This window comes from Sceloporus undulatus, chromosome 5, assembly GCF_019175285.1.
Source record: "Sceloporus undulatus isolate JIND9_A2432 ecotype Alabama chromosome 5, SceUnd_v1.1, whole genome shotgun sequence".
Classification (NCBI taxonomy): domain Eukaryota; kingdom Metazoa; phylum Chordata; class Lepidosauria; order Squamata; family Phrynosomatidae; genus Sceloporus; species Sceloporus undulatus.
This window is the reverse complement of record NC_056526.1, coordinates 100,690,536-100,706,261: the sequence shown is the minus strand read 5'-3', so window position 1 is coordinate 100,706,261 and position 15,726 is coordinate 100,690,536. Positions and strand designations below refer to the sequence as shown.

At 42.6% G+C, this 15,726-nt stretch overlaps 1 protein-coding gene across 2 annotated transcripts in view; it reads right to left on the bottom strand.

Annotated features, from left to right (window-relative positions):
* Positions 1-15,726, bottom strand: part of NDUFA9 (NADH:ubiquinone oxidoreductase subunit A9) — a 76,133-nt gene that overhangs the window by 38,556 nt on the left and 21,851 nt on the right. For both annotated transcript variants that reach the window (XM_042467259.1, XM_042467258.1), the window contains exons 5-6: positions 11,991-12,132; positions 4,564-4,666 (exon numbers count right to left, since the gene is read on the bottom strand). In XM_042467259.1, coding sequence (XP_042323193.1) covers positions 4,564-4,666; positions 11,991-12,132 — 245 coding nt within the window. The remainder of the gene's footprint in view (positions 1-4,563; positions 4,667-11,990; positions 12,133-15,726) is intronic.

Genomic DNA, 15,726 nt, shown 5'->3' with positions numbered 1-15,726 from the left:
TGTCTTCTGTATCTCCCTTTTGAGAAACTCCCATCCGTCCTGAACTCCCTTTATTTTAGTATTTCTGACCATGGGATCACCTTCAGTACTTCTCTAAGTTTACTGAAATCCGCTCTCCTAAGATCTAGACTGTGCATCTGACTACGCCTGGCTTCTCCTTTCCACTATATAACATACTCCAGAAGAACACGGTCACTTCCACCTAATGATCCAAACACTTGCACTCCATTAACAAGGCAAAGAAGGATTATAAAAGATTTGCTGACAAAAAAAGGACTTTGGGATGGAATATAAAACCTGGGGATAGGGTGTATTTGTCAACAAAACCTTAAAACCTGACACCCTTCTAAAAAACTGGGACCTAAATATATTGGACCTTTTGAAGTTAAGAGACAGGTCAATGATGTGACTGCTGAACTTGATCTGCCCAAGTCTTATAGACATTTACACCCTGTTTTTCACTTTAGCCTGCTGAAGCCGGACCGGAGCACTGAACAATGGAAGCGTGATGACACTCCGCCACTCCCTTTGATGACTGAGGGGTGAAAAACATTTTGAAGTTTCGAAGATTCTGGACTCTAGAATTCATAGGGGCAAACTACAATATTTTGGCCGTTGGAAACATTTTTCTGCTGATCATGATGAGTGGCTCACTCATAAGCATTTGAAAACCCCTGAACTGTTGGCTCAGTTTCATCGAGAACATCCTGAAAAGCCTGCATTGTCCAGTGTTTGATTTTGTTCTTTATACTGTGATGTAAATTTTATTTGGGGGGGGGGGGGGGGGGCAGATTGTTAGAATCCTGGTAGTATTCTATCAGATATATTTTTAATGTGTGTGGGGATGATGGGGGTTGGGATGCTTTTGCTATGGCTAGTATAGATGTAGTTATGTAGGAGCTGAGTGGTACCAGGTGGCTGTTATCTAGTGTTCTTGGAGACCTATCTCAGAGGCTTGGAATGCAAGCTTAGAGCACAGAGGGATAGAAGCTATGGGGGGAGGGATGGGGGATGAATAATGGTGAGAAAGAGGTGGGGATTTCGCTGCATGGGCTTTTGGCAGGGGGTGGAGTAGACAAACCTGGGGTTTTTATGTATTGCTTTTGTTGGGAGGGGTTAGTCTCAGCTTAAACGCTGAATGGAGTTGAATTGCTGATCTTGGAGCTATCAATAAAGTCCTGTTTATTCTTCATAAAACTGACTGGCTGATTGTCCTGGATACTAGTTTCACATTCTGACATCCTTGTTGGTTAGGATCTGTCATGGCCAGCCAAGAGGAACTCTCGGAGGATGAGGAGAAGGATGAGCCTCCTCCAGAGCAAGGGCTGATTGAGGCAACGCCAGGTGTTAGTTCTACTCTGCCAGGTCCCAGCTCTGCTTCCCCAGCCCCAGAGCAGGAGGTCCAACCAGGTCCTAGTGCTGAGGAGAGGCCTCCTCTGGTGCCACAGCCTAGTGGTGACTCTGGAGACGCCTGCAGGTGCCTTCTTATCAAGAGAGACAGGCCGAGAGCGCTTGCAGGCGCAGATCCAGAAGGATTGCAGAAAGACAATTAGCAAACCAGCCTCAGGTGGCTCGAGGGAGAGTTTCCCTGATTTAAGTGGGAGAGAGGCTTGAGTTTGTTGCTAGAGTTTATTGCAAGAGCCCTTGGTGTGATTGCTGTCGCTCTAGCTCCTGACATCTTGTTACCTTGCTACTTTGTTATCTTGACCTCGGACTGGACCTTTGTTATCTCTTGGCTATTGTGACCTCGGACTGTTTTGACCATGCTGCTTTCTGGCTTCCTGACTACGGCTCGTCTTTTGGTACGCTTGGCTTTCTGTAACCCCGACATCAGCTTGTTTCCTCGGCTTGCTCTTAGACTGCTTCTCCACAAGGTTTGTTTTGCTTACACGTGTTGGCTGAAGGCTTGGTTATCAGCATAAGTCAGAGATTGCTGGCAGCAATCCCGGACAGGATCAGATCTAAAATAGCTGACCCCCTTGTTGCCTCTTCCACCTTTTGGACAATGAAATTGTCCAAAAGGCAAGTGAGGAATTTGCTAGACCTTGAGGATTTGGATGAGTTTGCCTTCCAGCAAATATCAGGATAGTTGAAATCACCCATCACTACTACATCTCTCCTTTCTGAGTGTGTAGTCATCTGTTCTAGAAAAGCATCAACCAATTCCGCCATCTGACTTGGGGGACTGTAGTAGACTCCAACGATAACATCCGTGCTGTTTCCCTCCCCTTTAATTTTTATCCAGACGCTCTCCACCTGGCTTCCAGGATTGATGTTCTTTATCTCTTCACTGGTGTAAATATCTCTGACATATAGTGCTATTCCTCTTCCTTTCCTATTTGGCCCATTTCTCTTAAAAAAGGTTATACCCCTCTATTCCTACATTCCAATTATGAGTCTCATCCCACAAGATTCCTGTGATGCCTATTATATCATATTTGCTTTGTTGTACTAGGAGTTAAAGATCATCTTGTTTATTTCCCATACTCTGTGCATTACTGTAGAGACACTGAAGACCATCTAGTTTTTTTCCCTCCCACTGTTGGGTTCTTGCACTATTTGCCTTGTTCCCTCTATGAGAGTTTGGCTATTTTCTCCAGCCCTTTTGCCTTCCAGAAAATTCCAGTTTAATGCCCTCCTGATCAAATTCTTGAGACTGTTGGCAAAAACATTTCTGCCAACTGGCGTGAGATGCAACGTGTCACTGGCCAGTAGGCCCACTTGTGGAACTGCAGCCCAAGATCAAAGTATCCAAATCGTTCTTGGTAGCACCATCTGTGGAGCCAGTTGTTTTTATCTGCTATTTTTCTCTCCCTTCTTGGACCATGCCCTTCAACTGGCAGAAGAGATGATATGACAACTTGTGCATCCATTTCTTTCAGCTTCCTACCCAGAGCCTCGTAATCCCTTCTGATATTCTGAAGGCTGTGTCTTGAAGTATCATTGGTTCCCACACAGAACAAAAGGAAGGGGTATTGGTCAGTAGGCTTGACCAGTCCTATCAACTTCTCTGTCACATCACGGATCTTTGCCCCAGGGAGACGTCTAACACACCTCTAGAAACATCTTGTCAGGCCTACAAATCACTGTTTCTGTACGCCTCAGCAAGGAGTCTCCCACCACGACTACACACCTCCTCCGAGGCTCAGAGGTGATTGTTCCCTTTGGTGGAACTCTCATGCTCAACCGCTCTGTGCCTGAAGTCTGTCCATGCTGCTCTTCCTCATCCTCCTTGATAAGGAAAAGAGCTTCGAATCGATTCTCCAGCTGCAAGCTCCCAGAACAATCCCTTCTTGGCCTACTTCTCTGTGTGAAATTCCTCCAACTGGGGGCATACTTATCAGATTTGCAGATGACACCAAATTAAGGGGAGTAGCTAATACCCCAGATGACAGGATCAAAATTCAAAATGACCTGAATAGACTAGAAAGCTGGGCCAAAGCTAACAAAATGAAATGCACAGATATAGGATGGGGGGGAACCTGGCTGAATGAAACTATGTGTGAAAGGGATCTAGGAGTCCAAGTAGACCACAAGTTGAACATGAGTCAACAGTGCAATGCAGTAGCCAACAAGGCCAATGCGATTTTAGGCTGCATCAATAGAAGTATAGGGAAGTATAGTATAGTATACTTCAAGGGAAGTAATAGTGCCACTCTATTCTGCTTTGGTCAGGCTTCACCTGGAATACTATGTCCAGTTATGGGCACTACAATTTAAAAAGGATGTGGAGAAACTGGAGCATGTCCAAAGGAGGGCAATTAAAATGATGAAGGGTCTGGAAAACATGCCCTATGAGTAATGACTTGGAGCTGGGGATGTTTAGCCTGGAGAAGAGAAGGTTAAGAGGTGATATGATAGCCCTGTTTAAATACTTGAAGGGATGCCATATTGAGGAGGGAACAAGCTTGTTTTCTGCTGCTCCAGAGACTAGGACCCGGAACAATGGATGCAAGCTACAGGAAAAGAGATTCCACCTCAACATTAGGAGGAACGTCCTGACTTTAAGGGCTGTTTGACAGTGGAACAAACTCCCTCGGAGTGTGGTGGAGTCTCCTTCCTTGGAGGTCTTTAAGCAGAGGCTAGATGGCCATCTGTCGGGGATGCTTTGATTGAGATTTCCTGCATGGCAGGGGGTTGTCCACATCTTCAAACTGTATGATTATATGATTCTAGTCATAATTCTTATCTATTACCACAGATCTAACCCGCTAAGTTCTAAAATATGATCATAAAGATTACTGTACAGTTTAAAACAATATATGTGTACATATATTCACAATAATTCTATGACAGGGCACAGATGGTTATTTCAGTATAAATGCAGTATGAAGAGATATGCTAATGTCGTATGTAGGATCAAATCTAGAAAAACTCGTGAAAGAAAGAAAGAAGTTGGTAGCACATCTCAAGAGGTACTACAAGATCCTGTGCATACTACTTTTCCACACTAACACAGCTATGTCTTCAAATTCTATTTTTATAAGAGTACAGTTAATAGTATTAATTCATTATGCAGAAACATATTAATGACAATGTTTTTGTTTCAGTGAATGTACTTACTTGCATAATGGTTGAAAAACCGATCCTCTCTCCCAAATATTTCAGAAGGTTTCAAAATCACAGCATCTGGAAATTCTTGCCTTACGACTCTCTCTCCAACAGCCTATAATGAAGTAATCAGAATGCGACAAATTTTTCTATGTGTGCATGTGATACACAGTATTTCATAAACAAAATATATCATTAGAGTTCCCATTTCATTACTCTTCTGAAAAGCTGTATTTACCCTGACTCTAATTTTAAAATTACAGTAGTGTTCCTAAGTACAGAACATTTCCCTTTCCTTCCCACTAGAAAAGGAACAAATTGAGATGGTCAAAATGACTATAGACAAGATGCACTGCAGAGATGTCCTTCCCTGGGCCACTATGACTACATGAAAAAAAGCAAAGCATAACTGGATATTAAAATGAATTAAAATTTTAAAAATCATATTATAACAGAATAACTACTAAACTCTTAGAAATAGTCTTGAAAGGCACAAATAACTAATATGTCTAACAAAGTCAAAATAAAAACACGCTTCAAAATTAGTCAACTAAAATTAAGAACACAAATCTAATCTCTTTTTTTGATAAAATTACCAGCTTGGTAGATGAAGGAAATGCTGTGGATACAGCATATCTTGATTTAAGTAACACCTGTGACAAGGTTCCCCATGATCTGTTCTGGTCAGGAAAACTTCTTTCTCCCTATGATGCTACACTTCAGCATCATAGGGAGCAAGAGGTTTTCCTGACCAGGACGGACCACATGGTCCTGGACAGGAAACACACAGAGGAAGTTGCTGGGGAGGAGGAAGTCACTTCACATACAACAGAAGTAGAGAGTTGCAGGAAGGCCACACACAGAAGTAGGGAAACCAGGAACATTCTGTAAGCTTGCACCTACAGAATCGATTTCAATCTCTCTCTACTATCAAGGATGATGAGGAACAGCAGCAGGGACAGACCTCAGGGACAGAGCAGGCCTCACTGAAACCTGGTGGGATGAGTCTCATGATTGGAATGTGGAAATAGAGGGGTGTAACCTTTTCAAGAGAAATAGGCCAAACAGGAAAGAAGGAGGAATAGCCTTATATGTCAAGGACATTTACACCAGTGAAGAGATCCAGGACATCAATACTGGCAGCCAGGTGGAGAGCATCTGGATAAAAATTAAAGGGCAGGGAAACAACAGGGATGTTATTGTGGGAGTCTACTACAGACCCCCAAGTCAGACTGAGGAATTGGATGATGCCTTTCTAGAACAGATGACCACACATTCAGAAAAGAGAGATATAGTAGTGATGGGTGACTTCAACTATCCTGATATTTGCTGGAAGTCAAATTCAGCCAAATCCTCAAGGTCTAGCAAATTCCTCAGTTGCCTTTGGAGACAACCTCATTGTCCAAAAGGTGGAAGAGGCAAAAAAGGGGATCAGCTGTTTTGGATCTGATCCTAACCAACAGGGATGACCTAGTTAATGGAGTGCAAGTGGTAGGATCTTTAGGTGGGAGTGATCATGCACTCCTGGAGTTTGAAATACAGTGGAAAGGAGAAGCCAGGCATAGTCAGACACGCATCCTAGACTTTAGGAGAGCGGATTTCAGTAAACTTAGAGAAGTATTGAGGGCAATTCCATGGTCAGAAATACTAAAAGATAAAGGAGTTCAGGACGGATGGGACTTTCTCAAAAGGGAGATACTGAAGGCACAATTTCAAACAGTTCCAGTGAGAAAGAAAAAATCAGAGGTGTGTCAAGAAACCAGGATGGATGACTAAGGAACTTTCAACCGAGCTAAGTTTGAAACGGAACATGTATAAGAAATGGAAAAAGGGGGAAATCACAAAAAAGGAATTCAAAGAAATAGCAGGCATGTGTAGGGGTAAAGTCAGAAAAGCTAAAGCACAGAATGAACTCAGGCTTGCTAGAGAGGTTAAGAACAATATAGGGGCCTTTTTTGGATATGTCCACAGAAAAAGGAAGAAGAAGGAAATGGTAGGGCCACTGTGTGCAGAAGATGGCAAAATGCTAACAGGGGACAGTGAAAAGGCAGAATTACTCAACACCTTTTTTGCCTCAGTCTTCACACAAAAGGAAAAGGGTGCTCAACCGGAGGAAAATGGAGCAGAGGACAGAAAAGGGGAAATTCATCATAGAATAAGTAAAGAGATAGTACAGGATACCTGTTTAACCTAAACGAATATAAGTCTCCAGGACCAGATGGACTACATCCAAGGGTATTAAAAGAACTGGCAAATGTAATATCGGAGCCATTGGTAATAATCTTTGAGAACTCCTGGAGCACAGGAGAAGTCCCAGCAGACTGGACGAGGGCAAACGTTGTCCACATCTTCAAAAAGGAAAAAAAAAAAAAAGAGAGAGAACCCCAAGAATTATCATCCAGTTAGTATGACATCAATACCAGGAAAGATTCTAGAGCAGATCATTAAAAAGAGAGTCTGTGAACATCTAGAAAGCAATGCCATAATTACAAAAAGTCAACATGGGTTTCAGAGAAAGAAGTCATGCCAGACAAACCTGATCTCTTTATTTGATAAAATTACCAGCTTGTTAGATGAAGGGAATGCTGCAGATATTGTATATCTTGATTTCAGTAAGGCCTTTGACAAAGTTCCCCATGATATTCTTGCAAACATGTGGGCTAGACAAGGCAACTGTTACATGGATTTGTAATTGGTTGACCCAACGAACCCAAAGGGTGCTCAACAATGGCTCCTTTTCAACCTGGAGAGAAGTGACCAGTGGGGTCCCCAGTGCTATTCATCATCTTTATCAATGACTTGGATGACAAAATTGGGGGCATACTTATCAAATTTCGAGGAGTAGCTAATACCCCAGAGGACAGGATCAAGATTCAAAATGACCTAACAGACTAGAAAACTGGGCCAAAGCTAACAAAGTGAAATTCAATACAGAGAAACGTAAGGTACTGCATTTAGGGCAGAAAAATGAAATGCACAGATATAGGATGGGTGACACCTGGCTGAATGAAACTACGTGTGAAAGGGATCTAGGAGTCCAAGTAGACCACAAGTTGAACATGAGTGAACAGTGAAATGCAGTAGCTAACAAGGCCAATGCGATTTTAGGCTGCATCAATAGAAGTATAGTGTCTAGATCAAGGGAAGTAATAGTGCCACTCTATTCTGCTCTGGTCAGGCCCCACATGGAATACTATGTCCAGTTCTGGGCACCACAATTCAAAAAGGACATTGAGAAACTGGAGCGTGTCCAAAGGAGGGCGACTAAAATGGTGAAAGGTTTGGAAACCATGCCCTATGAGGAACGACTTGGAGCTGGGGATGTTTAGCCTGGAGAAGAGAAGGTTAAGAGGTGATATGATAGCCCTGTTTAAATACTTGAAGGGATGTCATATTGAGGAGGGAGCAAGCTTGTTTTCTGCTGCTCCAGAGACTAGGACCCAGAACAATGGATGCAACCTACAGGAAAAGAGATTCCACCTCAACATTAGAAGGAACTTCCTAACAGTAATGGCTGTTCGACAGTGGAACAAACTTCCTGGGAGTGTAGTGGAGTCTCCTTCCTTAGAGGTCTTCAAACAGAGGCTGGATGGCCATCTGTCGGGGATGCTTTGATTGTGATTTCCTGCATGGCAGGGGGTTGAACTGGATGGACTTACGGTCTCTTCCACCAGGAGCCCTGGTGGCGCAGTGGTTAAATGCCTGTACTGCAGCCATTTACTCAAAACCACAAGGTTGCGAGTTCAAGACCAGCAAAAGGGCCCAAGCTCGACTCAGGCTTGCATCCTTCCGAGGTCGCTAAAATGAGTACCCAGACTGTTGGGGGCAAATTAGCTTACTTGCTAACTAGCTTACTTGCTGTTCACCGCTATGATCTTTGGAATAGCGGTATATAAATAAAACAAATTATTATTATTATTATTATTATTATTATTATTATTATTATGATTCTATGATATTCTTGCAAACAAGCTTGTAAAATGTGGGCTACATAAGACAACTGTTACATGGATTTCTAATCGGTTAACCGACTGAACACAAAGGTTGCTACAAAATGGCTCCTTTTCATCCTGGAGAGAAGTGACCAGTGGGGTCCCACAGGGCTCTGTCCTGGGGCCAGTGCTATTCAACATGTTTATCAATGACCTGGATGGCACAATTGGGGGCGTAGTTATGCAGATGACACCAAATTAGGAGTAGCTAATACCCCAGAGGAAAGGATCAATATTCAAAATGACCTGAATAGACTAGAAAGCTGGGCCAAAACTAACAAAATGAAATTCAGCACGAAGAAAGGTAAGGTACTGCACTTAGGGCAGAAAAATGAAATGCACAGATATGGGATGGGGGACACCTGGCTGAATGAAGCTATGTGTAAAAGGGATCTAGGAGTCCAAGTATACCACAAGTTGAACATAAGTCAACAGTGCGATGCGGCAGCTAAAACAGCCAATGCGATTTTAGGATGCATCTATAGAGGTATGGTGTCTAGATCAAGGGAAGTAATAGTGCCATTGTATTCTCCTTTAGTCAGGCCCCACCTGGAATACTGTGTCCAGTTCTAGGCACCACAATTCAAAAAGGGCATTGAGAAACTGAAGCGTGTCCTAAGGAAAGCAACCAAAATGGTGAAGAGTCTGGAAAACATGCCCCATGAGGAATGACGTAGAGAGCTGGGAATGTTTAGCATGGAGAAGAGAAGGTTAAGAGGTGATATGATAGCCCCGTTTAAATATTTGGAGGGATGTCATACTGAGGAGACAGCAGGCTTGTTTTCTGCTGCTCCGGAGAGCAGGACCTGGAACAATGGATGCAAGCTACAGGAAAAGAGATACCATCTCAACATTAGGAGGAGCGTCCTGACAGTAAATGCTGTTCGACAATGGAACACACTTCCTCAAAGTGTAGTGGTCTCCTTCCTTGGAGGTCTTTAAGCAGAGGCTGGATGGCCATCTGTCGGGGATGCTTTTATTGTGAACTCCTGCATGGCAGCGGATTGGACTGGATGGCCCTTGTGGTCTCTTCCAACTCTATGATTCTATTATTCTATTCTATGATTGTAAGAACTATAAATGAGAATAAAAATTAAAAAAATATGAAAAATAAAATAAAATCTTTTACATAGAAGGAAGTTTGAAATGCAAAGATCTCTTCAAAACAGTCTCAGGAAGAAACTCTTCATACCAACTGAAACCAATTACCTGCACAATCAGGAAAGTCATGCAGTCCTCCAGACATTACTGGATTCCAGCTTTGATCAACTCTAGACTGTACAAGTCAATTGATGAGTTGCACTCCAACAAATCTTATGCACATTCTTTAAGGAATGACACTGCTGCTCTTTTGGATACAGTGCTCCCTCGGGTTACGAAATTAATTCGTTCCGCGGCTAATTTCGTAACCCGAAAAACCTTCGTAAGCCGAATTGCCATAGGCGCTAATGGGAAAAAAAGCCGCAGCTCTGCCGCGGCTCCATTTAAAACAGCGCCGGCGTTTTTTCCTAACCCGAAAAAACGTTCGTAACCCGAAACAATAAATCCCTATGGGATTTATTCGTATCCCGAAAAATTCGTAAGCTGGGTAATTCGTATCCCGAGGTACCACTGTAATGGATAATAGATGAAAACCAGCCTGTGCTTTATTTTTTATATAAAAAGCAAAGCCTCTGATTGTGTAGTTCATGAAAAACTGGCTGTGCCACAATATTTGGTTATCTTGAAGCCTAGACTTGTACTAAGGACAACAGGGTGCTGTTAGCACATAACAGAGAAATATAATGGTTTCCAATTGGCAAGGGGGTCAGGCAAGGCTGCATTTTATCACCCCATCTGTTTAACTTGAATGCTGAATGTGTCATATGTAAAGCAGGATTAGACTTGTAGGAAGGAGGCATGAATATTGGAGGAAGGAACATCAACAATGTAAGATATGCAGATGACACTATACTACTAACAGAAAATAGCAAAAACCTACAATGATTAAGGAAGAATGTCAAGGAAGAAAGTGCAAAGGAAACAAAAATAATGAATATTAAGGAAGCAAAAATAATTACCACAGGTGATATACAGACCTTTAAAGTAGACAATAAATATATTTGAATTGTTAAAAGTTTTCCCAGATCTTAGCTCAGTCATTAATCAGAATGGAGACTGTAGTCAATAAATCAGAAGGAGACATGGACATGGAAGAGCAGCTATGAAGGAGCATTGACCATACTATTGTATTTCTAATTTCTATGCATGGTTGTGAAAGCTAGACAGTGAAGTAAGCCGATAGGAAAAAAATCAACTCATTTGAAATGTGGTCTGCAGATACCATGGGCAGTCAAAAAGACAAATAAATGGTGTGATAAATAGGAGTCCCTCCATTTATCAGGGCCTTCTCCCTAGATTACTAAGGATTAACTGTGGGAGTGAATATTGTTATTTTGTGGGGAGAGTTGACATCACTGGTGGTGAGAGGGCAACTGTCCAGTCAGATGGACGGTTGAGAGAAAATCCTCTGGAAGGCTGAGGAAGATAGAAGGCCTGGGAGATGAGAGAAGGCCTAAAAAGAAAGAAAAGAAAGAAAAAGAAAAAGAAAAAGAAAAAGAAGAAGAAGAAGGCCTGTCTCACTACTAGTCAGATCTGGGGAATGTTTGGGGTATCAGGTTTGGAGAATGTTATAATATGGCTGACATTATGGTACTGTCATTTGTAACTGATAAGTTTGTGCCTGGAAGCCCAGTTTGTTTTCCATGTTGTGATCTTCTTTTTCTTTAATGTTCCTTTCTTTGAAATAAAACTTTTCCTTCAGTACTCTTGCCTCTTTTCATTCCTTTTTTTCCATGGGTCTTAGATCACTTCATTGGGTTAGGAATTACTGGTAGAAGTCCCAGCAATGTCCCAATGTGTTCCTAAGGTGTAGCTGGTTAATCACTGAGTGGTGGCAGCAAGTTGGTTTTGGATAAAAGGGGTCCCATCCAGCTCAGTAGGAGTGGAAGGGGACTGCAGAGAACCTTCACAAATGGTTCTTACCGAGCAAATCAAGCTGGAACTCTTTCTAGAAGCCAAGATGACTAAAATGAGAGTGTCACACTTTGTACATATGATTAGAAGACATGACTCACGAGAAAAGACAATAATGTTTTGCAAGCCAGAAAGAGATCTCCAAGGGCACTTAGACAACTGTTAAGGGCACTTGGCATAATTTCTCATGCTGAAATATCTTTCAAATATTAGACAGTTCACACTAACAGGTGAAGTAGAACTCTGGAAAAGTGAAACCTATTATCAGTATTCCTCTGACTCTGAAGGTTTTACTTTTAGATTGTACAAAGTATTTTGTACACATAGTTAAAAGAAAATAAAAGGAGAAGGGTTATCCTATACCCTGAAAACGTAACTACATAATAACAACATCTATAAACAAAAGTAGAACACATACTAATCAAGGCTTACTTTATTCCTGAGGTATTTTGAAGGACTTTTCATGTCTGCATTCAGGTGAGAAAGATGAATTAATTTTTCTACTCCAGCTTCCCTTGAGAGCTGGGCAATCTGCCTAGGTATATTAACAAAGACATCTTCATACTTGAAGTTCCTGAAAGAAGACCAGAAATGTTTAATACTACCATCCATGTTCATTGCTGCATATTTAATTTATCACAACACAATCTTATGGTACAACACAGAGTCTAAGAGGGTGAACCTTTAGTGTCTGAAAACAGTCATTACACAGTCACTACACAACTACACAAAACAGTTACTACACAATCTTGGCAAGTAAGGGCCAAAACAGATGGCCTGGAAGGGGCGGTTTAACGCTGCCCATTTGAATGCCGGGTTGGAGCCAGAGCATCTGCACACCACGCCCCCAACCTGGCTTTTTGCTGGCACAAATTTTTGAGCTGGCAAAGGGCTGGCTTTTCCGCCACTCCAGTAGCTTTGCAACACTGCTGTGGCATGCAGTGTATAAACTGCAAGGCTGCCCGTATTGTGGTCGGATGGGCGGCATGAAGCTGGCTTGCAGGTGGCGTCAGAGCTTGCGGCATCTAAACAACACGCTCACACACTGGCCCCAAGCCAGTGCAAAAGGGCCATCTGTTTTGCCCCTAAGTCTCTCTCAACATCAAATTAGGCATCTAAAATACAGTCCGCTCTCTCTATACACGGGGGATCCGTTCCGGACTCCCCTGTGTATGGGGAAAAGAGCGTATGCTCAAGCCCAATAGGAAATGATTAGGTGTGTGTATGTGGTGGTACGCGGGGCGCACGGCACGGATATGCACCTCATTATGTCTAATGGGGCTTGCCTTCCATGTAAGTTCAAAGTCGCGGAAGGCAAGCCCGCCTATGAAGAAGGCTGACTGTACATACACAGTTCCAATTTTTTTTGCTTCCTATGATCCTCATGGAAAATGTGCTCCTTAAACACCAGCCTCTCTCACAACACAAGATGTAAGAGTGGAATTATCCATACTTAATAATAATAATAAATAAGGTTGTATTATATACCGCCCATCACTGGGAATCGAGCGGTTTACAATAGAGGGGATAACAGACAGTTCCCTGCCCACAGGCTTACAATCTAAAAGACATGACACAAAAGAGAAGGGAATGGTGAGGGGGGGAGGGAATCAGGTCCAGCATTCTTCTCTCCCTCGGAGCCTGGACCAAGGCAGATGGACCGGAGGGAGGGCTCTTCTTCTTCAGGCTAGCCCCTGATGGAACTGGGCCAGCCTACCTCTCCCTCAGAGGCCGAAAGATGACAGTTAGGGAGGGAGGAGCCTCTTCTCAGGCCAGCCCCTGATGGTACTGGGCCAGCCTTCTCTCTCCCCAGAGGCCGAAGATGACAGTTAGGGAGGGAGAGCTCCTTCTAGGCCAGCCCCTGATGGAATGGGCCAGCCTTCTCTCTCCCTCAGAGGCCGAAAGATGACAGTTAGGAGGGAGGAGCCTCCTTCTTCAGGCCAGCCCCTGATGGAACTGGGCCAGCCTTCTCTCTCCCTCAGAGGCCGAAAGATGACAGTAGGGAGGGAGGAGCCTCCTTCTTCAGGCCACCCTGATGGAACTGGCAGCCTTCTCTCTCCCTCAGAGGCCGAAAGATGACAGTTAGGAAGGGAGGAGCCTCCTTCTTCAGGCCAGCCCCTGATGGAACTGGGCCAGCCTTCTCTCTCCCTCAGAGGCCTACCTCGTCAGAAACAATGCTTGGAAGTAAGATGAGAGTATCTGTACGTGTATCCAATAGAAAGTACCTAGTAGAATGTTTTGTAACATATGTTTGTATTCCTTACATTCACACATCACCACACATATTGGTTGGCATTAACATCCTTGTGGAGAGTGAGTGTCTGTTTTAGATGCATTTAAAAACAATACTAATAAACTGTGTCAACCATAAAATGTAAGCCATATACTATTTTAACATTTAAAAAAAATAGCATTTTATGTTATACAGTACAAATGCCAAAAACCACTGTGGGCAAAACAAGGTTTCTTAAAAAGAAGGAAAAGTGAGTATGTAGTATAGGTTACACAGAAATGTACAATTATTTGAATGATTCTACTGTGTGATGTTTATACAGCTTCTTACGTGGGTGCGCCATACGCGGTTTCCGGTTTATGCGGAAGCTGCACTGTAACATTTTGAATGCCACCACATTCACAAGCCCCATTTACTATTATGGGGCTTGAGCATAGGCAGAATTTGCCTTACGTGGGGGTGTCCAGAACGGATCCCCCATGTAAGGCGAGGTTCCACTCTATAGATGTATTCTATGTATCTTACCTTGTTCATGTGTTGCCATATATTTTATAGCCCCTGAAGGAAGTCTCAAAATAATAGGCTGAAATATGTCAGGCTTTTTCTAAGAATAAACTTCAGAGACTGTTGAGATACCCTGAAAGCATCAGATTGTGTCTGATCTAGGATGCTAAGTAGAATCAGCCCTGGTTAGTATTTGGACTGGAGGCTGCCAAGGAATACCAGGCACTTTAGGCTAAATTTCAGAGAAAGGAACTGGCAAACCATCTCTGAGTTTTGCTTGCCTAAGAAAAACCTATGAGCTTCATGGGGCTGCCATAAATTGACACGCAACTTGAAGGCACATACACACATTTCACTTCATAGCATTTTGAAATGTGTTGCTTCCATCCATAAGTTCTATTGGATGTTCTCCAGGTCTTGCCTTTTCATCAATGAGAGACATGACAATAAGCCCCCATGACATGGCTTGCTACTGTTACCTCATAGCAATTTCATAGAGGTGTAATCAGTCTTTAGTACACTGAATAGACAGTGTAACAAAAATAATCAGTCCTAATATAAAATAAAATACAGTCTAATTCAGACTACTTTTGAACTATAACACACTGTCCATAAAATGAATCTATTGACATTTCCTTAAACAATTTAAAAGTTTTCAAATCTCAAAACAGAACTTAATTTTCTAGCAGGTACAGCAAATACTGCCATACAGAGGATATAATTTTATTTATCTTCCAATAACTGCACCACTCTAACTTGTGGAATTTTCTACAAAAGCACATGAAACTGTGAGATGAAAAAATCTTTGTTTATATACAAGGGAAAGAAAATAAAGTAACATACAAATTTTACAACTTGACTTCAGCCAAACATATTTTTTCCATTATTTAAAAAAGATGCCCAAGTATTTTCCCTTGTCGTAGAGGTAGCCTTTTCTCTGAGAGAAATATGAAGGGCTGAACACATTTCAGACCTTTTAATTGAAACATTTCCACACCAGAATTTCAAAATTCACTTCCTACAGGTCCACAGATTGCTCCCTTGTTTCTTTTATCATTTTGCATTTCATTTAATCTAAGACAGGAGGCCTCTGTCCGCTGCCTGGCAGTTCGTCAGCCGCTTTGCCAATGTGGAGCCGGCAGCGGCCGAGGCAGAAGCCAAGGCGGAAGTCACCCCAGGCCCCTCTGGCCATGAAGAGCTCCCTGCCCCTGGAGAAGGTGGGCGGCTGGGCAGCTGGGACGGAAGGAGGGACTCACAGGCTCCAGAGAAGGCTCCTTTGCTCTCTTAACATTATATAGGATCATCTGTCATGCACTTGTCTACCGACCAAGTACCAGGCCTTTTATATCTTATGTGTTCCCCTCACACTCTCTTAATATCTATCTATCTATCTATCTATCTATCTATCTATCTATCTATCTATCTATCTAT